General features: G+C 40.1%; 1 protein-coding gene across 2 annotated transcripts in view; it reads right to left on the minus strand.

The window, feature by feature from the left end:
- Positions 1-4,457: 4,457 nt before the first annotated feature.
- The window catches only part of iars1 (isoleucyl-tRNA synthetase 1), a 209,038-nt gene continuing 186,031 nt past the window's right edge, over positions 4,458-27,464 (minus strand). For both annotated transcript variants that reach the window (XM_063067569.1, XM_063067568.1), the window contains 4 exons: positions 25,260-25,385; positions 20,028-20,174; positions 11,698-11,850; positions 4,458-6,148 (listed from right to left, as the gene is read on the minus strand). In XM_063067569.1, the coding sequence (XP_062923639.1) occupies positions 6,066-6,148; positions 11,698-11,850; positions 20,028-20,174; positions 25,260-25,385 (509 nt within the window). In that variant the 3' untranslated portion in view covers positions 4,458-6,065. The remainder of the gene's footprint in view (positions 6,149-11,697; positions 11,851-20,027; positions 20,175-25,259; positions 25,386-27,464) is intronic.

The following is a 27,464-nucleotide window of genomic DNA, read 5'->3' on the forward strand; positions in this document are numbered from 1 at the left end:
CACCTCCACCACCCACATCTTAAAAATAGGCACCCCGCAGGGCTGTGTGCTGAGCCCTATGTTCTACGCACTCTTCACACGACTGCACCATCTACACCTCCAACTCCATAATTAAATTTGCAGATGATACCACAGTGGTTGGCCTGATCTCGGACGAGAATGAAACAGCCTACAGGATTGAGGTGGATCACCTGATGGAGTGGTGTGAGGACAATGACCTGGTCCTTAACACTTCTAAAACAAAAGAGATGATCATTGACTTCAGGGGATCAAAGGACAGAGTACACACCCCACTCCATATACATGGAGAGGTAGTGGAAAGTATGGAAAACCTAAAGTTCCTTGGAGTTATGTTGTCAAAACAGCTGACATAGACCACCAACACCTCGATGCTTGTAAAATAAAAAGGCACAACAAAGACTCTTCTTCCTCAGAAAGCTGAAACAGGCCAAACTCCCACAAAAGCTGTTGCTTAACTTCTACAGAAGCACAATTGAAACCATCCTGACCGACAGCGTCACAGTGTGGTATGTCAGCTGCACAGACGCTGAGCGACAAGACCTGCATCGCGTGGTGAAGGCAGCCCAGCGAATTGTCAGGATGGAGCTCCCAGGACTGGACACCATCTATTCCAGCAGACTCAGGAGGAAAGCAATCAGCATAACCAGAGACACCACACACCCCGGCCACTCCCTGTTTGACCCACTGCCGTCCAGCAAAAGGTCCAGGACACTAAAAGCCAGAACAAATAGACTGAGGAACAGCTTCTATCCCAGGGCCGTGGTCTCCATCACACCACTCCCACAGAACAATGACTGAAACTGTCAGCAGACACAAGGACTCAAATACCGGCACTAACAGCACTTTGTGCATTACTGTGATATTCTGGTGCTGCTGCAACTTATTTTCTGCTGCTTATCTATTTAATACTGTTTTTCCATTAGTCTTGTTTTTATTTACCACTTTATTTAATTGCCTGAGAGGAAGCCAAACAGAGTTTCATTGTAACTATGTACAATGATAAAGATCATTCAATTCAATCTGCCAGAGTTTGAGCAGTTTTGTTGAAAAATTGGGAAAAATTGCAGTGTCCAAATGCGCAAAGCTGATAGAGACCTATCCACACAGACTCAAGGCTGTAATTGCTGCCAAAGATGCATCTACTAAATACTGACTTGAAGGGGTTGAGTATGCAATCAATTTGTTTAATAATTGTAATAAATTTAGACCAATTTGTAGAAAATTGCTTTCACTTTGAATTGAAAGTGTCTTTTCTGTTGATCGGTGTCAAAACAGCCAAATCAAATCCACTGTGATTCAACATTATAAAACATAAAAAAGGGGTTGGGGGGGGGAGGGTGAATGCTTTTTTATAGGCACTGTACGTATTTTGATAATAAATTTACTTTGTACTTTGATATATCACAACAAACTGAAAATTGAAGTAACTTTTAAATATTCAGCAGGCTGGATGCAGAAATTTAAGAAAAGGTATGGCATTAAATTGTTAAAGATTTGTGGTGATAATGCATCTGCTGACCACAAAGCAGCAGAGAAATTCATTGAGTTTTTGCCAAGATCCATGGACTTATTGAAGTCGAGAGTAACATGCATTCACAACAAGAGATCATGTCAGTTTATAAAATCAAAGCAAGATTGCTATGTCAACATTCCTTGTTAATGAGGCAGACATCGGAACAAACAATTTTAAAACTTTTCCAGCGCAGTGTCTCCTCATCCTGATGTCAACGACGATGTACCTGCTCCGTCGTTTCTCCGACCTGATGTAATTGTAGTGCTTGGTGCTGCATTCATCATCTTTTGTAAGTTAAGCTAGTCACTTTTTTTCGTAAATACAAAATATATTTTTGCATGAAATCGGTATTTCATCTCCACCTAAAATCCCATGTTAGTGTAACATGACCAGTGTCATTATTGCATTACATTTACATAAAATTACATTCAATCTTTTGATTTTACCTTACATAAAGCTTTAAAAAAATGTTTAATAGTGTACTGTAACCTTTTAATCAAAACACAGCATCATAGGTGGAGACAAAGCCTGCAGTTGTTTGTTGTTGTTCAACAGCTGATTCAGATATTCTCCCAATGTTGCTGTGCTGCTTTTGTTACCCTGTACACATTTTAATATTGATATGTAATAATTTTTCCTACATCTTTCACATAATTATTCAAAACTCTTTCAAAAGTAACTCTGGAATCTGTATTGACCACTCCATTAAGCAAAGCATTCAAGATCCTAAAGTACACGTGATGCAAGAAATGTTTACCTTATGTTCCCTCTATGCATTTCATCAGCCAGAAGAAATCTGTGCCAATTGCTTATAGACCTTTAATCCAGGTCTAAATCCTTCTTGATCTTAAACACTTATCAGATCAATTTAACTTGCTCTGCTTAGAGGAGGGTAATCCCCGATTCTCAAATCTTTCAATTCATCAGTAATTCATTACTCTTGGAATTATTATACGAGCAATTTTCTTTTGCAATCTTTCCCAACCCTTCTCAAGGTGTGATTGCAAAAATTGAAAAGAATACTCCAGCCAGGGCATTGTTATGTCTATTATACAAGTTTAGAATAACTTTTTTCCGCACTTTGGGCCTCTGTTTAGAAAAGCCAAGATCCTATATCCTTTACCAAATGCTGTGCCGATCTGTTCTACTATGTTTAGATTTGTGCATAAACACTGAGTTCTTCCAGCTAGCCCTATTTGAAATTCCAAGGTTTAGCTTTAATTCTTAGCTCACTCTTCCCTCTGAAACTTATCACCTTGTAATTTTCTGCATTCAATTTACCACTAATATTCTCATCCAAGTTGTTAATAAATGTGACAAACAAGAAAGGATTCAGCACTGTTCCCTTTGGTACAAAAATTTGGAAAACAATCCTCCACTACTATCTTCTGACTCCTTTCACTGAGCTAATTTTGTGTCCCATTAGCTAAATCACCATGGATTCCTTGTATCTTCTGGACCAGACTACCTTACTGGACCCTGTCAAACACCTTGCTCAAGTCCACCACCACATCTGAAAGAATGCAATGAGCAAACTGAAGAAGGATCCAACTGTTCTTTCTGCAATTCATGCACAAGTTAGCAGGCAATCTAACTTGTTAGGAAAGTAACTGGCACATTGGGCTTTATTGCAAGAGTTGGAGTCTAAAAATAGGAAAGTATTGTTTTATGTTGATGAGACTTCAATTGAAGTACTATTCACTTCTAGTATCCTTACCCCAAAACGAACACTGTGTATTCAAATTGGAAGCAGTACAAAAGAGATCCACTGGGCTAATTCCCAGGATGAGAAGCTAAACAACTTAGATATATTTTCCCTTGAAGTTTAGAAGGATGGTATGATAGACACAAATAAGGTGTTGAGGGAAGATGTTCTGCTGTTTCCACTAATGGGAGAATATAATTGAGGGAATATACTTGCAAGATTAGGGAACATTCACTTAAGACTGAAACGTGTAGCAACTTATTCTTGCACTAGGTGGCAAATCTCTGCAAATCACTACCTGGAGAGCTGTGAGGCTAGATCATTTTAGAGGAAGTAGATTTATTTTTAAAAGATCAGGGAATTAAGTTCTTTGAGGAACTGACACAGAACAGGAGATGGGACCTGGACAAATCAGCCAGGATGATGTTGAATGGCATGGGAGACTTGAGGGGCTGAATGACCTCTCTTCTTTGTTTGATATTATGGCACTATATTTTTCTCTAATCTATAAATATAAAAATTATATCTTGCATCTCAAATTGTCACTGATGTACATCAAAAGCAGCAGTGGTCCTTATACTGAAAGCTAAGGAACTTCACTAACTACCACTCACCAGCCTTGAAATCAACGGCATAAACTGTGTTTCCCTGCCAAAACTGCTCTCTTGTTCTATTAGTTTCTGTTTTAAGTACCCACATCTGATATATTATTAAATACCTTCTCAAATTTTCATGTAATTCATGCTATCTGGTCTTTCTGTAAATTTTTAACTAAGAATGTATTCTAAATTCATCAAATTGGTCATAAATGATTTGTTTTTTTTTAAAGCAAATCCATGTCCTCTCTCCTTTGTTAGTTTATCCATGTTCATGTGACTTTTCCAAAAACGTTCTCACTACTGATAGCAAAACGTTATATCACATTAGCCTCTTTTTAAAGAAATAAAGGTCCTATATCAATAGCAGGTCTGGAAGACTCCAGACCAAAACTGCACATTTTATTAGGCTTGCTTATTTATTTGAATTGGGGGAATTTTCTACCATAGGGTTACTGCCACCTTCCCTGTCGTCTCCCTTTGAGTTTTGTTTACACATCAGGACATGGAAATCAAATGATCAGAAACTTGGCAAATACCTCATTGATGTATATACTAATATTGTCAAAAGTATTTTGGCATAGATATTGACAATAACAATATTTTGTTGAATTTCAAAATATCAAAACTGCACAATAGGATGTCATTAAAGTTGTCACTATATTGCAACTTAATCTTTAATTAAAATTAACACCATGTATCACAACATAAACAATTTCAGCTTGATTTTTTTTCCAGAGTATAATGAGAGCCCAGAATCACTTGCATTCCTAATGGGCTATTAGCAGTAATATATTTATTTCAGAAACCATAAGATTTTACAAATCTCATGTAAAACTCCTAGGCACATTTGGAACTGTATAATAAAAACAAACAAGAATTTCCAAAACATACTTTATCAGCTGCATGTTTTTAGTACCCAAACCATTGCTTGATCATTTGTCAGAAGTTGCATTGCATAGTTTCATGGTTGAAGTTAGCCAGACATTTTTTGTTACAATGGCTCTACAGAAATAATTGAACTACAACATGCAAAATATTCATAACAGCAAATCCATTTAGAAAATACAAAGGAGTAAAATTATTTCTTGAGATGCTATATCTAAATCCATAGGTTAAAGCATCCTGAAGTTAACACAATCTGAATCTAAATAGAGACCAAGTAATACAAGGAAATCCAGCATGTGAATTCTGAGATTGTAATTGCTAACGGAATAATTTTACTGGCTATTAGACTTTCACAGCAATTTTAGAGTCTGAAGTTAATTTTGTTTTCATTCTGGCAATATTTGTGTTTTGAAAACTACATACAGTGGAGGACAGAAAACTGTTCATGACGTTACTCACTATTTTTCTTGCAAAACTGGTAATAAACTTACCAAGAAGACAAAGGATCTGAACCATGATGCTTCATGGGCCACTGAAATTGCGAAATTTCAATGACACCATCACAGAGTAACTAAAAAATTGGTGGTATCATTAAAAATTGTTTTTAAGTGAACTATTGAAAGCAGGTACTTCTGCTTGGGATGAAGAAATATTGTCAAGCGACTTTGAAAACAAAATTAGTGAATAAATCAGAATTGCTCAAGGGTAATACCTGTTACAGCTACAATATAAATGTAAACCTTTGTGAATTCCTGGGAAAATTTGCTTTCTCTTAGTTGCAATAAACTGCACCACAGTTTATAGATAACAGAAACTATGAGAATGTTTGTCCAAGAACTTCACAGCAATGTTATTCCAAGCACGTTTTAAATGTAATGTATTGAATTCAGTCATGTGGGAGAAAATTCACTCTCTCTATTTAGCCTTCCATAAACCAGGCAGAGCAGAATCAGAAATCAGATGCATCAGTAGTGCAGACAGTGATTCCCTTTCTTCCTACCCATGGAAATGTGCTTGGTTTTTGTCAAGCACCTCCATATCAAAGCACTGCGGAAACTAGAAGCTGTAACAAATGAATGAGACATAGCCCTCCTCACGTTTCTCCCAATATATTGAGCCCAACAGATTAGTATGAATTGGGTTGAAAAGGAAATTCAGTCCTAAATTTAACCAACTGAAACTGGTGAAATAAGTGTTCAATAATATTAGGAAACAGTTCTAGTAGGGGCAGTGATATTTGAAGCAATATTGTAAACTTAAAATTAAAATCAGATATTAATATTCCATTAATTCCCAAGGTGGCTATAATGCAGCAATGAAACTTTAAATATCTGTTCAGATCTTAGGGTTCAGCTGTTCTTGGCAAAATGTGAACATAAATGGTCTTCGTGTTTAACATTTTCAAAGACGAGTCATTTGTAATTCCTGAAAGAAGATAAACCTTATGAGTAAACAACTTATTTCAGTTAAATAATCTCATAATCATAGATATACACTGCAGTTAATTTTAAAAATAAATTCTCTATCAGATAACATTCAATTTTTATAGCAAAACATCTGAGTTAAAATTCAAGAGTATTTGAATAAAGCCCAAACTACAGAAAGACTAAATTACTAACAACCTTCCTAACTGTACGCAATCAAGACCTCAGACATCATTGTACAGTTATAATATGACCTCCCAGCTCTTGCACTCAATCAAGAGCTGAAATGTACAAATCATTAATGAGACTATACATGGTGTATTACTTACTAGGTCTAGAGGATATTCCACTTTTGCATTATTTATAGAGTCAGAGGGAAGTACAGCACAGAAACAGGCCTTTTAGCCCATTAGTCCATGCCAAAACCATTTAAACTGCTACTCTCATCGACCTGCATCCGGCCCTCCATATCCCTACTGTCCATGTACCTATCCAAACTTCTCTTAAACATTGAAATCAAGCTCGCATGCACCACTTGTGTTGGGAGCTCATTCCACACTCTCACGGCCCACTGAGTGAAGAAGTTTCCCCTCTTGTTCCCCTTAAACTTCTCACCTTTCACCCTTAACCCACGGTGGTTGTAGTCCTACCCATCCTCAGTCGAAATAGCCTGCGTGCATTTACCCTATCTATACCCTTTATAATGTTACATAGCTCTATCAAATCGCCTCTCAATCTTCTACGTTCTAAAGAACACAGTCCTAACCTATCTAATCTTTCCTTATAACTCAGGTCCTCTTGACCCGGCAACATCCTGGTAAATTTTCTCTTGCAACCTTGTTTCTATCTGTCCTGTAGGTAGGTGACCAAAGCTACACACAATACTTCAAAATAGGCCTCATCAATGTCATGGACAACTTCAACATAACATCTCACCTTCTGTATACAGCACATTGATTTATGAGGGCCAATGCATCAAAAGCTTTCTTTACAACCCTGTCTACCTGTGATGCCACTTCAAAGAATTACTTACCTGTATTCCCAGATCCCTTTGCTCTACCACACTCCTCAGTGCCCTACCGTTCACCAGGCAAGACCTACCCTGGTTGGTCCTACCAAAGTGCAACACCTTGTACTTGTCTGTATTAGATTCCATCGGTCATTTTCCCAGCAGATGCAGATCCCTTGGCAAGCCATGATAGCTTTCCTCACTGTCCACTACACCCCCAATCTTGGTGTTATCCACAAATTTGCTGATCCAGTTAACCACATTATCATCCATTGTTGATATAGTGGACAAACAACAAAGGACCCAGTGCTGATCCCTGTGGCACACCACTAGTCACAAGCCTCCAGTCAGAGTGGCGACCTCGATGTCCCGCTGTAACCTCTGACAGCCCTCCACACTATGCACAACACCCCAACCTTTGAGTCATCAGCAAATTTACAGAAAGTCAAAGAGATGCCATTCAAGAGATTTATTTTGTTGTATCTTATTGTGAAGTTAGAATGAGGCAACAATGGACTTTATATGTTCACCTTTGGGAGATGACACTAAAGTTAAGATGCAGTTAAATGCCACAGCATTAACATTTTAATGGCTGGACAAGGAATGCAAATGCTCATCTAAAAATGAAGGAAGTTTTATTCTGTGCAGCTGCAAATGAGTTAAAAGCAGCATTCAACACTTGAATGTGATTTTGTGAGACACAGATTTCACGTCAGTAGCGATGTTTCTGAAACACATCACTTCATCACTGAAAACATTTGAGCTTCAAATCTTTTTATAACCATAAGCCAACACAAACTCATTCTATTAGTGCAGATCAGGACAGTATCATGGCCAGTACAGTGACTAACAAAGCACTCAACCTTGAACTGTATGGGTTTCTTGAGACACTTGTCTTAATAATCCTAATAAATCTGAACAGTAAATATTTCAATGGATATGACATTTTGTTTACATTATACTATATTATATTTTTTCCAAACAATTATAATTTATATGATACTCTCATTGTAAGTGTGATGTTCAACAGATTTTCATTATTTGGGAAGTACTAAGAGTAATTGAACATACTTAAGTGTTTCTCTTTCACGGGTGCATCTTTTTGAGTACTGGCAAATTATGCTATTATGTATCATAATCTGGACAGTTATCCACATAATTAAAATTGAACTCTAGATGACAGAATTTCCTCAACTAAAATAGAAAATACTGCAAATGCTCAGCAAGCTGGGCAGCGACTATGCAAAGAAAAAAGTCTGGGATGGGGAAGTCATAGATAAGACTGATGCAAATGATGGTGATACCAGTTGAGACTCAGTGTAGGTAGCTTGTCAACTGCAGTTGATCTTTCTAAGGGAGATGTGTGTAACACAAGACAAATGAGAAAATACGAACATGGAAAAATAAGATCAATGTAGCAAGTGTAAGCTATAAAACACTACTCTTGCTGGAAAATGGACACAAAAAAACAATGTTGGAAATATTCAGCAGGTCAGGTGTTGTCTGTGGAGAGATAAGCTGAGTTAATGTAGCAAGTTTTTGAACTTCAAACAGAAAATTACCAGTTCTAGCAATTCAATATTGCATCCTAAATATGTTGCTGAAGCAAACATTGGCCTTTGTTTGACTACTCAGGGGCCAAAAACAGATTAGAGTGGGAGTATGATGGAGGGTTAAAGACATCAGCAACTGGAAGCTCAAGGTCATCTATTCAGTCTGAATGAAATTGACTGCTTTGAATGAGTCTTTACAACTCTCCATCACGTGTATCATTACCAACACTTGCAGCATTCATTCTCTTACTTCCAGAAACATTCCTTTTGTCTTCTTTAGCCCTCCCTTCCTGCAACTTAAAACATGCTTGATTCCTATGCTTTTCCTTACACTAATGAAGGGCTAATGGTTCCTTAAGGTTGTCACAGCCGGTGGGTGTTGGGAATAACCTCCCATTATGTATTAAATGCTCCCAAGGATGCGCACGTCAAATAGCCTCTAACAACCAAGTCTACGTGTGCCTTAGCAGAGCCGCTTCTACTGACAGTAGGGGCAAAGGCGGGTTACTGCCACTTTAAAAAAGTCTCCTTGAGCACATGAGGTTCGTTAGCTGTGGTTGGCAGAATGAAACTCTGATCTCAAACCTCTACTGTCTTGCAGCTAAACCCACTCAAGGGGAAGGCTTCTGGAGTAAACCCGAAGGAAAAATCCGGAGCTGGAGACTGTCAGGCAGTCCTACTTTGAGTTCAACACTGACTGGCAACATCCCTGATGCTGCTGGTGCCAAACTTCATCAGTCTTTGTTGTTCCTTTAGATTTATCAGCTGTGTGGTGAGGGGAAGCCTGCTGCATGTGCAACAGCTTGCTTTCCATATTGTACTTCCCTGGCTTGTGTATTGACTTGAACAGCTAGGATGCAACATCCATGGTCGATCCTGACCAAAAGAGACCATCGATGAAAAGCAATTGACCTAAAATGTCAACTTGATTCCCCACAGATGCTGCTTTATCTCATTTATAGTTTTAATCCCAATATTCAGGATATCAAACCTTATGCTTTGACCTTTGCTTTCCAATTGTGGAAGAAATTTGTTATTTCTATTCCAAATGAGAATCAGAATTACATTACTGTCTCTAATCATGAATTATAATTACTGTAATTTTTATTCTATTTGTCAATTAAATGCAATTACATACTCATTTGGACATGTTGCCTTCCCCCTGTAGATCACAGAGGGTGCAAAACATCAATTACGTTCTTGTTGCAAACAGCTGCTTAAGTTAAAAAATGGTCAACATCGTAAAATCAAATATTTATGTAGCAAACTTCAGAAAGTATTGTGAGATAGCATTATTTATAAAATAAACATTTTCCAGATGTACTCAAACATCACAAGTCAGTCATGTATAATTTGTGGACCACACATTTCTGGGCTCTGGGTTATCTGCAATAAACTGACTTTATTCCAGCACTTGGTGTGCTAGAAATCACACAAATAGTAGTTTCAAACAGTATACACAAGTCCTGAAGAAGGGTCTCGGTCCAAAGCATCGACTGTTTATTCATTCCCATAGATGCTGCCTGACCTGTTGGGTTCCTCCAGCATTTTATGAATATACACAAGAGGTTCTACAGATGTTGGACATGCTGGGGGAACTCAGCAGGTCAGGCAGCACCTAAGGGAAGTGATAAAGGGTTGACGATTTGGGCTGAGACCCTTCCTCAGGACTGAAAAGAAAGGAAGAAGAATCTTGAAAGTGACAGCTGAAGCCAGGTGAGGAGGAAGGTAGTTGGATGGGAGAGCAGTGATGACGTAAGAGAGTTGACAGATGAGAAAGGTAAAAGGCTGAAGGAGGAGGAATCTGATAGGAGAGAAGATTCGACCACCAGAGAAAGGGAAGGAAGCGGGGCATCAGAGGGAGGTGATAGGCATGTGACAAGAAGAAGAGGTAAGAGGGGAGTCAGACAGGGGAGTGGGGGGAGCGGGGGAGAAATGACTGGAAGTTAGAGAAATTGATATCCATGCTGATGTTCAGGTGGGAGACAACCCAGACCGGGAAGGTGGCGGGGGGGGGGGGGGGTATGGTAGTGTTGCTCCTCTGACCCAAGAGTGGCCTCATCGTGGAGTAGAGGAGGCCATGGACCAACATGTTGGAAAGGGAGAGGGGATTGGAATTAAAATGGTTGGCCAATGAGAAATCATGTTTGTTGTGGACAGAGTGAAGGTGCTCTACAGTATCAAACAGTATGACAGCAAGCTTAAAATACTTAATGAAAACAGGGACAAACTCTGCAGAATTATTTATAATCAACCACAATGGTCCTATACTCAGTAATATATGAGAAATAACCTAATGAAAAGGAAAAAAGTGCATAAAAAGTTTTATGATAGGAACAAAAAAAATGCATAATTTGACCATTACCCACATTACTTTTTCTTCTTCATTTGTCTCAGTTCAAATTGATTGGTGTGTCTCCAAAAACCACAGTTAAGATCAGGAATTCATCAAATTAATTAATGCAGTACATCAGAGAACTGTAATACAATGTCACCCAGGCATTTCTTTGAAGTTCTCCCTCCTAAGGCATGAAAAATTTCCTGCCTCATATTGTTAAAGTGGCGCTGAACCATTCTCAAACTCAACTAACAAATGGCACCAAGGTTGCCAGAACAGAACACTTAAAAAAACACAGCATGTGGCAACACATTATGATTTGACGCCCTAAAAGACTGAGCATAGATAAAGTTAGCAAGAAAGTGATGTGTGTGTGTGTGTGTGTGTGTATGTATATATACTGTAGATAGATATGCCACTGGTATTTATCAAAATCAAAATACAAAATAGTCCTCAGGGAGTAAAGAAAACTCTAAGTTATATATTCATAAGGAGAACAAGACCGGTGTATGCAGTCGATGAAGGACCAGAGTTCCTTAATGGACTACACAAATCCATTGATCACTATATTCTGGCTAAACTGAACCATCAAAAGAAGTAATTACTCCCCAGTTCTCCTGGCTTTAACTTGTACCTTCAGCAGAACATACCTTTTGTATTGGCATCGTCAAGACACAACCTTAGTTTTTTGCTTCTGAGGCCAAACACTTTAGCCGTCTCATGAAGAAGTCCAGAGTACGTCAGCCCAGTCTGACCAGCTGGGTTCTCCAGCAAAACAGCCCCAACTGTTCCTTTCAGGCATTCTATAGAAGAAGAGCAGAACTTGTTAGCAAAGTGCTAAGAAAATAACAATCAAATTTCTACCACACATACAGATATGAAAGAACAATGCTAATAGATCAGTTGGGTTGTATTTCTGTCAAATCCACATTCATCTTATTTCATTACAAATATAAGTCTCACCACTTCCTTTACTCATTTTGAGTTCAAGTGATGTATTGAAGCCACTGATCATAAATTATGAAGAACTCTGAAATGGTATATAGGTTGCCTAAAGAGAACTTTGGTTTTCTTGTTTTTTATTTAAAGATAGAAATTCTGACCCTCATATTAATAATAACAATCACAACTACATCACAGGGATACCTCCTGCAGAACACAAATCTAATAAGTTGAACTCATGACACTTCATTTTGATCTTAAAATAGAGACAGACCAAAAATTTCAGATTTTAATCTAAGATTTATATCTTGAATGCAATTTACCTATTTTCCTAAACAATAAGCAAGAAAAAAACAGAAACTATTCAGCAGTTTAGACTGCATTGATGGAAAGGGAAAGACATGCTTAAGGCTGGTCATCTTCCATTAAGTTCGGCATAACCAGAATCAAAATCAGGTTTAATATCATCGGCATTTGTCATAAAATGTTATCTTTGTGGCAGCAGTACAATGCAATGCATAATAATAGAAAAAACATGAATTACGATAAATATTTTAAACATTTAAGACCATAAGATATAGGAGCAGAAGTAGGCCATTTGGCCCATCAAGTCTGCTCTGCCATTCAATCATGGGCTGATCCAATTCTTCTAGTCATCCCCACTCCTCTGCCTTCTCCCCATACCCTTTGAAGCCCTGGCTAATCAAGAACCTATCTATCTCTGCCTTAAATACACCCAATGACTTGGCCTCCACAGTCGCTCGTGGCAACAAATTTCACAGATTTATCACCCTCCGACTAAAGTAATTTCTCTGCATCTCAGTTCTAAATGGACATTCTTCAATCCTGAAGTCATGCCCTCTTGTCCTGGACTCCCCTAATATGGGAAATAACTTTCCCATATCTAATTTGTTCAGGCCTTTTCACATTCAGAATGTTTCTATGAGATCCCCCCTCATTCTCTTGAACTCCAGGGAATACAGCCCAAAAGCTGCCAGACATTCCTCATACGATAACCCTTTCATTCCTGGAATCATTCATGTGAATCTTCTCCAAACTTTCTCCAATGACAGTATATCCTTTCTAAAATAAGTAACCCAAAGCTGCACACAATTCTCCAAGTGTGGTCCACAAGTGCCTTATAGAGCCTCAACATCACATCCCTGCTCTTCTATTCTATACCTCTAGAAATGAATGCCAACATTGCATTCGCCTTCTTCACCACCGACTCAACCTGAAGGTTAACCTTTAGGGTATCCTGCACAAGGACTCCCAAGTCCCTTTGCATCTCTGCATTTTGAATTCTCTCCCCATCTAAATAATAGTCTGCCCGTTTATTTCTTCAACCAAGGTGCATGACCATACACTTTCCAACATTGTATTTCATTTGCCACTTCTCTGCCTATCCCCCTAAACTATCCAAGTCTCTCTTTAGGCTCTCTGCTTCCTCAACACTACCCGCTCCTACACCTAACTTTGTATCATTGGCAAATTTAGCCACAAATCCATTAATCCCATAGTCCAAATCAATGACATACATTGTAAAAAGCAGCGGTCCCAACACCGACCCCTGTACAACTCCACTGGTAACCGGCAACCAGGTAGAATAGGATCCCTGTATTCCCATTCTTTGTTTTCTGCCAATCAGCCAATGCTCCACCCATGCTAGTAACTCCCCTGTAATTTCACGGGATCTTATCTTGCTAAGTAACCTCATGTGCAGCACATTGTAGAAGGCCTTCTGGAAATCCAAGTACACCATTTCTACTGCATCTCCTTTGTCTACCCTGCTTGTAATTTCCTCAAAAAATTGCAGTAGGTTAGTCAGGCAGGATTTTCCTTTCAGAAAACTATGCTGGCTTTGGCCTATCTTGTCATGTGCCTCCAGGTACTCCATAATCTCATCTGTAACAATCGATTCCAACAACTTCCCAATCACTGATGTCAGGCTAACAGGTCTAGAGTTTCCTTTCTGCTGCCTCCCAACCTTCTTAAACAGCGGAGTAACATTTGCAATTTTCCAGTCATCCGGTACAATGCCAGAATCTATCGATCCTCGAAAAAACATTGTTCACGCCTCCGCAATCTCTCCAACTATTTCCTTCAGAACATTCCATCAGGTCCAGAAGATTTATCCACCCTCAGACCATTAAGCTTCCTAGGCACCTTCTCAGTCGTAATTTTAACTGCACATACTTCACTTCCCTGACACTCTTGAATGTCTGGTATACTGCAGATGTTTTCCACTGTGAAGACTGATGCAAAATACGCTTTCAGTTCCTCTGCCATCTCTGCATCTGTCATTACAGTACCTCCAGTGTCATTTTCTATTGATTCTACATCTACCCTCAACTCTCTTACTCTTTATATACTTTAAAAAGCTTTGATATTAGTCACCAGCTTCCTTTCATAATTCTTCTTTTTCTTCCTAATGACCTTCTTAGTTTCCTTTTGCAAGTTTATTAAAAGCTTCCCAATTCTCTATCTTCCCACCAGCTTTGGCTTCCTTATAATGCCCTCTCTCTTGCTTTTACTTTGGCTCTGACTTCACTTGTCAAGTCATTTTTCACTTGCTGGTTAAATTAAATAAGCAGTGCAAAAATAAATTAAGTAGTGAGGTCGTGTTCGTGGGTTCAATGTCCATCCAGAAATCAAATGGCAGAGTGGTAAAAGCTAACTTTGAATTGTCCAGTGTGTGCCTTCAGGCTTCTGTACCTCCTTTCTGATGGTAACAATGAGAACAAGACATGTCCTGGGTGATGGGGGTCCTTAATGATGGATGCCGCTCTTTTGGGGTATCACTCTTTGAAGATGTCTTGGATACTAGAGCTGACTAAATTTACAACTCACCGCAGCTTATTTTGATCCTGTGTAGTCTCCCCCGCCCATACCAGAAAGGTGATGCAGCCAATTAGAATGCTCTCTATGGTACATCTGTAGAAATTTGCGAGCATCTTTGGTGACATATCAAATCTTCACAAACTCCGAATAAAATATAGCCTCTAATGCACCTTCCTTGTAGCTGCATTAGTATGTTTGGACCCTGGATAGATCCGCAGAAATACTGATGCTCAGTACTTGAAATTACTCACTCTTTCCACGTCTGATCCCTCTATAAGGACTGGTGTGTGCTCCTTTGTCTTACCCTTTCTGAAGTCCACAATCAATTCTTTAGTTTTACTGACATTGAGTGCAAGGTTCTTGCTGCGACACCACTCAACTAGCTGATACATCTCGCTCCTGTATGTCCACTGAAATTCTGCTAGCAATAGTTGTGTTGTCAGCAAATTTATAAATGGCATTTGAGCTGTGCCTAGCCACACAGTCATGGGTGTAGAGAGAGTAGAGCAGTGGGCTAAACACACATCCCTGAGGTGCACTAGTGTTGACTGTCAGCAGGGTGGGGATATTATTTTTCATCTGCAAAGATTGTGGTCTTCTGGTTACAAAGTCGAGGATGCATTGCAGAGGGAGGTACAGTGGCCCAGGTTTTGGAGCTTTTCAATTAGAACTGTTGGGAGCGATTGCATTAAATGCTGAGCTATAATCAATAAACAGCATCCTTACGTAGATATTTGTATTGTCCAGCTGATCCAAGGCCACGTGAAGAGCCAATAACATCTCATCTGCTGTAGATCTATTGGGGCAACAGGCAAATTGCGGTGGGTCCAGTTCCTTGTCGAAACAGGAGTTAATTCTAGCCATCTCAAAGCATTTCATCACCGTATATGTGAGTGCTACTGGATGATAGCCTTTAAAAACATAAAATTATATTCCTGATTCCAAGTTTGCGGATGACACAAAGCTGGGTGGCAGTGTTAGCTGTGAGGAGGATGCTAAGAGGATGCAGAGTGACTTGGATATGTTAGGTGAGTGGGCAAATTCATGGCAGATGCAATTTAATGTGGATAAATGTGAAGTTATCCACTTGGTGGCAAAAATAGGAAAACAGATTATTATCTGAATGGTGGCCGATTAGGAAAAGGGGAGGTGCAACGAGACCTGGGTGTCATTATACACCAGTCATTGAAAGTGGGCATGCAGGTACAGCAGGCGGTGAAAAAGGCAAATGGTATGCTGGCATTTATAGTGAGAGGATTCGAGTACAGGAGCAGGGAGGTACTACTGCAGTTGTACAAGGCCTTGGTGAGACCACCCCTGGAGTATTGGGACCAAAACTGCACACCTAATCTGAGGAAAGACATCCTTGCCATAGAGGGAGTACAAAGAAGGTTCACCAGATTGATTCCTGGGATGGCAGGACTTTCATATGAAGAAAGACTGGATGAACTGGGCTTGTACTCGTTGGAATTTAGAAGATTGAGGGGGGATCTGATTGAAACGTATAAAATCCTAAAGGGATTGAACAGGCTAGATGCAGGAAGATTGTTCCCGATGTTGGGGAAGTCCAGAACGAGGGGTCACAGTTTGAGGATAAAGGGGAAGCCTTTTAGGACCGAGATTAGGAAAAACTTCTTCACACAGAGAGTGGTGAATCTGTGGAATTCTCTGCCACAGGAAACAGTTGAGGCCAGTTCATTGGCTATATTTAAGAGGGAGTTAGATATGGCCCTTGTGGCTACGGGGATCAGGGGGTATGGAGGGAAGGCTGGGGCAGGGTTCTGAGTTGAATGATCAGCCATGATCATAATAAATGGCGGTGCAGGCTCGAAGGGCCAAATGGCCTACTCCTGCACCTATTTTCTATGTTTCTATATGCTGCAGCTATCAAAATAAGCGTTTTGAACCTATTCCTATATTGAGAATATAGTTTGTAAATTAATATTCTATTTTACTAATACAAGTTCTTTCTGTGCTTAAGATTTTTGTGTGGAGGTCAGTCTCTTGGCTTTGTTTCCAGTTTGGAGGAATGGCTTTTTGGCAGCAACTCTTCCATGAAGACCACTTTTGACAAGACTCCCCTGGATGTGGAGGGGTGTACTTAGGTTCCAGTGGTTCCTGTGAGTTCAGAGCTAATAGCAGCCACGCACTTTTCTTTCCAGTGTGTCAGTTTGATGTCTCTCTCATCGGCTGCGCTCAGGTTCTGCGGCTCACCACTGCATTTCTGGTCCTCAGCCTTACCCGTTTCTTTGTGCTTCTCAGAAGAGCTTGGACAGCACAGCTTGAAGCTCCTGTCTGCGTGACATTTCTGCTTGGCTGAGAACTTGCTGATGCTGGACGACCACCTTGCGTCTTGTGGCTATGCTCACTCTTGCCATGGTGTCAAAATGTTCTTTCACCACTGAATGTTAAACTGTCACATCTGCCACACCCTCACCTTTTAGTCTGGTTACTGTTTGCCCAGATTGATTCCTTTTCAATCAGCTTCTGTTTCAGTTAATCAGTTTAGCTCATTGAACTCATTACCTCATTGATCATTAGCACCTGTTTGTTATCTTTGTTTAATAATGTACTGAGGCTATAGACTTGCAAAGTAATCAAGTTTTTATTTAAAAAGTAGTCTATATTACTTTCTTTAGTGAAATACAAAAAAACTCTGTACATTTAATTTTTTTGGAAAATAAATGTTTGGAAATCTAAAATTTGCTGTTTTCTACTGGCACACTAATGCAGAAGACAAAAAACAAGTACCTAAAACAAAATTTATATTAAAAAATCTCGGGTGCCTAAGACTTTTGCACAATACTGAAGGTCTTTCAATATTTAACAAGTTTCAAAGATTCCCCCATTTCTTCTAAACTCCAGCGACTGCAGACCCACAGCCATCAAACACGCGCACCAGTTAACTCTTTCATTCCCAGGATCATTCTTATGAACCTCCTCGACCCTCTCCAATTCCAGCACGTCTTATCTTAGATAAGAGGCCCAAAACTGCTCACAACTGCTCCAAGTGTGCTCTGACCACTGCATTATAAAGCCTTAGCATTACTTCTTCGCTTTTATATCCTCATCCTTTTGAAATTAATGCTAACAATGCATTGGCTTTCTTTGCCGCCAACTCAGCGCTGCAAGTTAATCTTTAGGGAATACTGCATGAGGACTCCCAAGTCCCTTTGCAGCTCTGATTTCTGAATATTCTCCATTTAGAAAATAGTTTGCACCTTTATTCCTTCTACCGTAGTCTGTGACCATACACTTCTCTACACTATATTCCATCTGCCACTTTCTTGCCCATTCTCTTAATCTGTCTAAGTCCTTCTGCAGACTTCTTGCTTCCTGCACATATCTTTGTATTATCTGCAAAATTGGCAACAAAGCCACCAATTCTATCATTCAAATCATTAACATATAACATGAAAAGAAGCAGCCCTTACACCGACCCATGTGGAACACCACTAGGCACTGGCAGCCAACCACAAAAACTCCCTTTATTCCCACACTTTGCCTACTGCCTGGCAGCCAATCTTCTATCTATGCTAGTACCTCTCTCCTGCAATAACATGGGCTCTTATCTTGTTCAAAGGCCTTCCAAAAATCCAATAACATCCACCGACTCTTCTTTGACTATCCCATCTGTTATTTCCTCAAAAAATTCCAACAGATTTGTCAGGCAAGATTCCCCCTTACGTAATCCATGGCCTATTATACCATAAAGTACTGCATAATAGCATGGTTTCCTTGCTATTATACAAGAAAACTCAATTATTATAATATAATTGATAGACTGAATAAACATAGTAAAAAATTCTCAAGTTTAAATTCACTTGATTCCATTCCTGAGTTTGGTACAATTGTTGTTATTTGCAGAGTTTTCATTAACAGAAAAGGAATTTGCAAAATTTGATGATTTAATTACTTTCACGTCTACTTTTGCAGGTAGACCATCTCAACAAATTCCGAATCTCTTTATTAATCAACAAGAAGTTCAGATCTCGGCCTTCGCCCTACCTTTTGTAGCTGGATCCTGGACTTCCTGTCAGATTGCTGGCTGGTGGTAAGAGTGGGCTCCCTCATCTCTGCCCCTCAACACATGTCTCTCAGGGCTGTGTCCAAAGCCTCCTCCTTTACTCTTTGTATACCCATGACTGTTTCACCACCCACAGCTCCAATCTGCTAATTAAATTTGCTGATGATACTACATTCAAATAACAATGAGGCAGCCTATAAAGAAGAAGTCATCACCCTGACACAGTGGTGTCAAGAAAACAACCTCTCCCTCAATGTTGCAAAAACAAAGGAGCTGGTTGTGGATCACAGGAGGAATTGAGACAGGCTAACCCCTATTGAAATCAATAGATCTGGGGTCGAGAGGATGAACAGCTTTAAGTTCCTCGGCATACACTTCACCGAGGATCTCACGTGGTCTGTACATAACAGCTGTGTGGTGAAAAAGGCACAACAGCGCCTCTTTCACCTCAGACGGTTGAAGAAGTTTGGTACGGGCCCCCAGATCCTAAGAACTTTCTACAGGATCACAATTGAGAGCATACTGACTGGGCTGTATCGCCGCCTGGTATGGGAACTGTACCTCCCTCAATCGCAGGACTTCACAGAGAGTGGTGTGGGCAGCCCAGTGCATCTGTACATGTGAACTTCCCACTATTCAGGACATTTACAAAGACAGCTGAGTAAAAAGGGACCGAAGGATCATTTGGTGACCAATCACAAACTGTTCCAGCTGCTAACATTGGGAAATGGTACCGCAGCATAAAAGGCAGGACCAACAGGCTCCGGGACAGCTTCCAACACCAGGCCATCAGACTGATTACTCAAGCTGACACAACTGTATTTCTATGTTATATTGACTGTCCTGTTGTACATACTATTTATTATAAATTACTATACATTGCACATTTAGACAGAGATGTAACAAAGACTTTTACTCATGTATATGAAGGATGCAAGTAATAAAGTCAATTCAATTCAATAATAAAGTTACGGGGGATATGGAAGGGCAGGAATATTGCTACCTTTCAATTAAGTAGCATCTTTAAAGTAGCAAAACATTTTAAATTGCTTCACAAGATACTTTATCATGAAATAAAATAGTTCAAAGCTGATGCAGTATAACTACAGTTAAACTGGAAGAGTTAAACAATTTTACACAGAACACGTGCATTAGCCTCTCTGGGCATACCTTGAGGTTTGGCATTCACAAGCTGCAAGTTGATATACTGGCAGAGTAGATTATCAGACTGCGTAATAGCTTCGACTGGCGCAGTACCAACTGTCACATACAGAGTCTTTCCACTGAGACTTTTCAGATCTGTATCATTTGTTAGTTCTGAAAGAGATGAAAATAATCATTGTTCCAGGAAGCACTTTTACTTATATCTTCATAATAAAAAAAAGTGCAGCTGTCAGAAAAATTATTCAAGTTAAGTTAAACAGATAAAACATAGAAAACCTACAGCACAATACAGGCCCTTCAGCCCACAATGTTGTGCCGAACATGACCTTACCTTAGAAATTACCTAGGCTTACCCATAGCCCTCTATTTTTCTAAGCTCCATGTACCTATCCAGGAGCCTCTAAACAGATCCTATCGTATTCCCCTCCACCACCATCACTGGCAGCCCATTCCACGCACTCACCACTCTCTGCATAAAAAAACTTACCTCTGACATCTCTTCTGTACCTACTTCCAAACACCTTAAAACTGTGCCCTCTTGTGTTAGCCATTTCAGCTCTGGGAAAAAGCCTCTGACTATCTACACGATCAATGCCTCTCATCATTTTATACACCTCTAACAGGTCACCTCTCATCCTCCGTCACTCCAAGGAAAAAAGGTCAAGCTCACTCAACCTATTCTCATAAGGCAGTGGTCCCCAATCTCTGGGCTGCGAATCATGCAGTGGTGCAGCGGTAGCTGGGACGCACCCAGCACATCTTTAAGAAAAAAGCCGAAATAAACAAGCTAATTAATTAGGTGTTGCCCGGCACGTAAATGTCAGCCCAGATCAGAGCCGCTTTCACTTGTTCTACGCAATCAGCAATGGCCTCTGATCTGGACCGACATTTACGTGCCGGGCGGCACCACCACATTTACGTGCCGGGCGGCACCACCACATTTACGTGCTGGGTGGTGCCACATTTTTTCTTAAAGATGTGCTGGGTGCGTCAACTCCAACCTGAGTTTAGCCTCATCATGGCAGTAGAGGAGGCCATGTATGGACATATCCGAATGGGAATGGGAAGCAGAGTTGAAGTGGGTGGCTACCAGGAGATCCTGTCTGTTGTGGCAGACGGAGTGGAGGTGCTCGACGAAGCGGTCCCCCAATCTGCGTCAGGTTTCACCGATGTAGAGGAGGCCACACTGGGAGCACCTGATGCAATAGATGATACAATCTATAAGTCACTGTGGATTCCATGTGATTTAATCTTCTGGATCAGCTTACCATGAGAGACCTTGTAAGTCATCTGGACCAGATGGCGTACACCCCAGGGTTCTTTAAGTAGTAGCTGAAGAGATTGTGGAAGCATTAATGATCTTTTAAGAATCACTAGATTCTGGAATGGCTCTGGAAGACTAGAAAATTTAAATATCTCTCTACTCTTGAAGAAGGGAGAGACGCAGAAGAAAGGAAACTACGGGCTAATTCGTCTGACCTCAGTGGCTGAGATGATGTTGGAGCTGATTAATAAGAATGAGGTCTCATGGTATTTGAGGCACATGATAAAATAGGCCACAGTCAGCATGGTTTCCTCAAGGAAAAATCTTTCCTGACAAAGGAGAACTAGTTGATGTTGTGTACTTGGATTTTCAGAAGCCCATTGCCAAGGTGCCACATGAAGCTGCTAAATAAGCTACAAGACCATGATATGAAACGAAAGATCCTAGCATGGATAAAGCATTGGCTGATTGGAAGGAAGCCAAGAGTGGGGAAAAAAGGAAGCATTTCTGGTTGGCTGCCAGTGACTAATAGTGTTCCATAGGGGTCTGTTCCGGGACCAATTCTTTTTACATTTTATATATGTCAGTGATTTGGATGATGGAATTGATGGCTTTGTTGCAAAGTTTGCAGACAATATGAAGACAGGTGGAGGGGCAGGGAGTTTTGAGGAAGTAGAGAGGACTTAGACTGATTAGGAGAATTGGCAAAGGAGTGACAGATGGAATACAGTGTCGGGAAGTTAAGGTAGAAGAAATGAAAGGGTTTACTAATTTCTAAATGGAGAGAAAATACAAAAATCTGAGGCACAAAGGGATTATGCAGGATTCCCTAAAGGTTTATTTGCAGGGTGAGTGTCTGTAGTAAGGAAGGCAAACGTCATGTTAGCATCCATTTCAAAAGGACTAGAATATAAAATCAAGGACGTAATTTTGAGACTTTATAAAGCACTGGTGAGGCCTCCCTTGGAGTACTGTGAGTAGTTTTGGGTCCCTTATCTTAAAAATGTGCTGTAACTGGACAGCATTCAAAGGAGGCTCATAAAAATGATTCCAAGATTGACTGGTTTGTCGTATGAAGAGCATTTGATGGCTCTGGACCTGTATTCACTAGAATTCAGAAGAATGAGGAGTGGCCTCATTGAAACTTATTGAATGGTGAAAGGCCTTGATAGAGTTGATGTGGAGATGATATTTCCCATGGTGGGAGAACCTAAGACCAGAAGATACAGCCTCAAAATAAAGGGGTTTCCTTTCAGAACTGAGGTGAGGAGAAATTTCTTTAGCCAGAGTGGTGAATCTGTGGAATTCTTTGCCACAGGCAGTGGTGGAGGATTCTTGATCGAGAAGTGACAAGAGGAATCTCATCCCTGGTGGGGTGACGGGAGGATGGGGTGAGCAGACTGAGTGACTACTCAGTGAATTCCGGTGAGGCCACATTTAGGTTGGAGTTACAACATCTTATATTCCCTTTGGGTAGCCTCCAACCTGATGGCATGAACATCGATTTCTTGAACTTCCGGTAATGCCCCCCTCCACCCTCCCTTCCTCTGGTGCTCCTCCCCCCTTTTCTTTCTTCCATGGCCTTCTGTCTCTTTCACCAACCAAATTCCCAGCTCTTTTCTTCATCCTTCCTTCTTCAGGTTTCACCTATCACCTTGTGTTTCTCTCGCCACTCTGCCCACCTGTTAAATCTACTCCAGCTTTTTCTCCTGTAGTCCTACCGAAGGGTTTTGGCCCGAAATGTCAACTGTACTTTTTTCTATAGATGCTGCCTGTCCTGTTGAGTTCCTCCAGCATTTTCTGTGTGTTGTGGAGGATTTTTGATTGGTCAGGGTGTGAAGGGGTATGGGCAGAGGCAGGAGATTGGGGCAGAGAAGAAATTTGGATCAGGCATGATGATATAACAGAGCAGACTGAATGGCCCAATTCTACTCCTATATCTTATGATCTTAAATGCCTTACTAAATGTCTATAGACAATATCCACTGCACAATCCTCATCTTCTTCGGCACACTCTCAAAAAACTCAATCAAGTATGGCCTGGCCCTCACCACAGTATGTTGACTTTCACTATTAAGCTTGCGCTTCTCCAAATGCAAATTCTAAGATCAAATTACTTATAATTCAGTGTCTTTTAATACAATAAGATATGAGGAGAATTAGGCAATTTGACCCATAAATATTCTAATCTGTCATTTATTCATGGCTACACACATCAAAGTTGCTGGTGAACGCAGCAGGCCAGGCAGCATCTATAGGAAGAGGTGCAGTCGATGTTTCAGGCCGAGACCCTTCGTCAGGACTAACTGAAGGAAGAGTGAGTAAGGGATTTGAAAGTTGGAGGGGGAGGGGGAGATCCAAAGTAATAGGAGAAGACAGGAGGGGGAGGGATGGAGCCAAGAGCTGGACAGGTGATAGGCAAAAGGGATATGAGAGGATCATGGGACAGGAGGTCCGGGGAGAAAGACGGGGGGGGGGGACCCAGAGGATGGGCAAGGGGTATATTCAGAGGGACAGAGGGAGAAAAAGGAGAGTGAGAGAAAGAATGTGTGTATAAAAATAAGTAACAGATGGGGTACGAGGGGGAGGTGGAGCATTAGCGGAAGTTAGAGAAGTCGATGTTCATGCCATCAGGTTGGAGGCTACCCAGACGGAATATAAGGTGTTGTTCCTCCAACCTGAGTGTGGCTTCATTTTTACAGTAGAGGAGGCCGTGGATAGACATGTCAGAATGGGAATGGGATGTGGAATTAAAATGTGTGGCCACTGGGAGATCTTGCTTTCTCTGGCGGACAGAGCATAGGTGTTCAGCAAAGCGGTCTCCCAGTCTGCGTCGGGTCTCGCCAATATATAAAAGGCCACATCGGGAGCACCGGACGCAGTATCTCGCCAATATATAAAAGGCGACATCGGGAGCGCCCCGCCATATTCATGGCTGATATTTCTTCTAACCCCATTCTTCTACCTTCTCCCCACAACCCTTAGCAACCAAGAACCTATCAAATTCTGCCTTAAAGATAGCCACTGACTGAGCTTCCATTGCTCTCTGTAGCAATTAATTCCCCAGATTCACCACCCTCCAGCTGAAGAAATTCCTCATCTGTTTTAAAGAATGTGCCTTTACACTGAGGCTGTGCCCTCAGATCCCAGACTCTCCTACTAATGGAATCATCCTCTCTACGTTCAGTCTATCCAGGCTTTTCAGCATCTGGTAGATTTCAATGAGATACCCCTCATTCATCAAGTGTAGGGCCAGTGACATCAAATGCTCCTCACAACACATACATTTACCACATCAAAGCTCCCTTTTAAAAATAACAACAGCAGCCAACTCTGAATTCATAATGTAACTTTTTTTGAGGCCTCTCTGCACAATCAAGATTCCCAAAATTAAGTTAAAAGACTGTAGATTAAATTTCAGCCCAATTATTAAAATAGAAAAAATATATTTTCTCTAATTCACATTTATTAAAGTACACAATATAGTTAACAGCTTTGTTCAGCATAATTGTTTTCTGCAAATCCAATTTTACAACTGGTCAATAACCAATAAATCAATTAAAAAAAACATGAACAATCAAGATATAATAAAGACTGAAGTAATATGGGTGAACAATCTTTCACAAGGTTTAAGTAGTGGATCAATATTGCAGCTAAAATAAAGTATATTGCAAGACTCCTTTTGTATGTGTAAGTTGAATTATATATAAAGATCCAGCAAGTAATCTGAAAAGAGGAGATTGAAAGTGAGCATCCATTTAGTTCATTTTATTAGTGGAAGAGCATAAACCAAATTGCAAGTCAATTTGCAACTCAAATCTAACTTCCTCTTTGCTTTAACCCTTTGACAAATTCATACATTAATAACAATGTTTGTGGTAAAGTCGTCATTTTTAACAGCAAGATCGAGCTGTTTACAAGAAAGTTGTAAGGAAACTCTCATTATAAAATTCCAAGAACTAGGGTGATTTTACCATTTTTTCCATAAAAGATAGCCAGATTTGATGCCTGCAGCTTGAATATGTTGACAATCACATTTTTCAGCTTGATCAAGTTTAGAATGTTATCACCCTTTGGATTTTCTAGTAGTATCACACCATCTGAAATGCAAATCAAGAGAACTTTTAAAGAGAGCTGCAATGGTAATTCAGTTTAAATAACCACATGTCCTTTTGTATTCAATTAATTTGTACATCAAAGGTCACTAGAATTGCTAAAATGGCTTCTGGTCATTAGGAAACATTTTCTGAGTGATTATTCAACACAGGTGGAAACTCAAGAACATTCAATTAATTCAGGGGACATGAGGGACTACACCAGGGGTAGACAACCTTAAGCACATATGATTTTTTTATTTCCTGAGGAGACTGAGGTTCTTTAACATCTGCCGGATGATGCTGAGGATGCTCTACGAGTCTGTGGTGGCCAGTGCTATCATGTTTGCTGTTGTGTGCTGGGGCAGCAGGCTGAGGGTAGCAGACACCAACAGAATCAACAAACTCATTCATAAGGCCAGTGATGTTGTGGGGATGGAACTGGACTCTCTCACGGTGGTGTCTGAAAAGAGGATGCTGTCCAAGTTGCATGCCATCTTGGACAATGTCTCCCATCCACTACATAATGTACTGGTTGGGCACAGGAGTACATTCAGCCAGAGACTCATTCCTCCGAGATGCAACACAGAGCGTCATAGGAAGTCATTCTTGCCTGTGGCCATCAAACTTTACAACTCCTCCCTTGGAGGGTCAGACACCCTGAGCCAATAGGCTGGTCCTGGACTTATTTCATAATTTACTGGCATAATTTACATATTACTATTTAACTATTTATGGTTTTATTACTATTTAATTATTTATGGTGTAACTGTAACGAAAACCAATTTCCCCCGGGATCAATAAAGTATGACTGACTACTATGACCATTTTCTAGCATGCATTATTCATTAATTTGAGGCAAAACATAACTAGATGTATTTAAATGGATAATTCCCATATTTCAAGTTTTTTATGGCATTTATCTGGCCCACCGTCCGCTCATTAATACGCGATCCGGCCCACAGAGGCAAAAAGGTTGCCGACCCCTGGACTACACAGAGGATGATGGGTATGTGGAATAAGCTGCCAGAGGAAATGTTAAAGGTGTATACAATTAAAATGTTTAAAAGTTGCTTAGACAGATACATGGATAAGAAAATTCAGAGGATGTGGGCCATACTATTGTCCTGTTGTACATGCTATTTATTATAAATTACTATAAATTGCCCATTTGGACCGATACGTAACGTAAAGATTTTTACTTCTCATGTTTATGAAGGATGTAAGTAACAAACTCAATTTGATTTGATTCAGTTAAAATGGGACTAGCTCAAGTTGGCTACTTGATTATTGTGGACAAGTTAGGCAAATACCTTATGTCTATGCTGTTAACTCTATGACCTACTTATAAGGAAGAAGAATTGAGGTCATAATGTAAATAGTAAGTATTTTACATGAAGAAGGGTTCTATCCTAAGAAGAAACATATCAATATACGTGTCTCCAAATCAGTGTTGAGGAAGGTTCAATTCCGGAAACCTCACGTGTCCCTAATTTTCTACGTGCATAATACAGAACCCTGGATGAAGTCATTACGCTTCGCTTGACACAAATTAGTTGCAGATTAACAAAGTTAAACTTTTCGGACCCTTAATGAATCTGTGGGTATTCCTGGAGTTTAACAAAGTGAAACTCATTCCATATTTGTCAAATTACCTTGAATCTTAGCATCCACCACCAGATCTGCTTCTCCATATGCAATTAATGAACCAAGTAATTGGTTAATATGATAGTGTCCAATAATTAATGAGATCTGCCCTGGGTGATTATCAAATTTTCTGGTAGGATCAACTTCCTAATCCTTTGAGGTCAACTCAGTCTGAAAGGGAGGTACTCTTGGTCCGTTCAGGATAATTACACTTAGATCACATCACTGGTAAATGTACTTACCAGTAACTTACTCCGCATGTAAGAATTCCAAATAAATCAATGGTAAAGTAAAATTAGAACACAAACATAAAATGGCGACATCAGTGTTCAGTTTCTCAGTAAGGGCTTCCATATTGTACAAAATTCAGTTTTATAAATATATTTTTATCCAAGTCCAACAGCATGTTTTTTCATGACCTATTGATTAATATGGGTC

Source organism: Mobula hypostoma, chromosome 15 (assembly GCF_963921235.1).
Source record: "Mobula hypostoma chromosome 15, sMobHyp1.1, whole genome shotgun sequence".
NCBI classification, from domain to species: Eukaryota; Metazoa; Chordata; class Chondrichthyes; order Myliobatiformes; family Myliobatidae; genus Mobula; species Mobula hypostoma.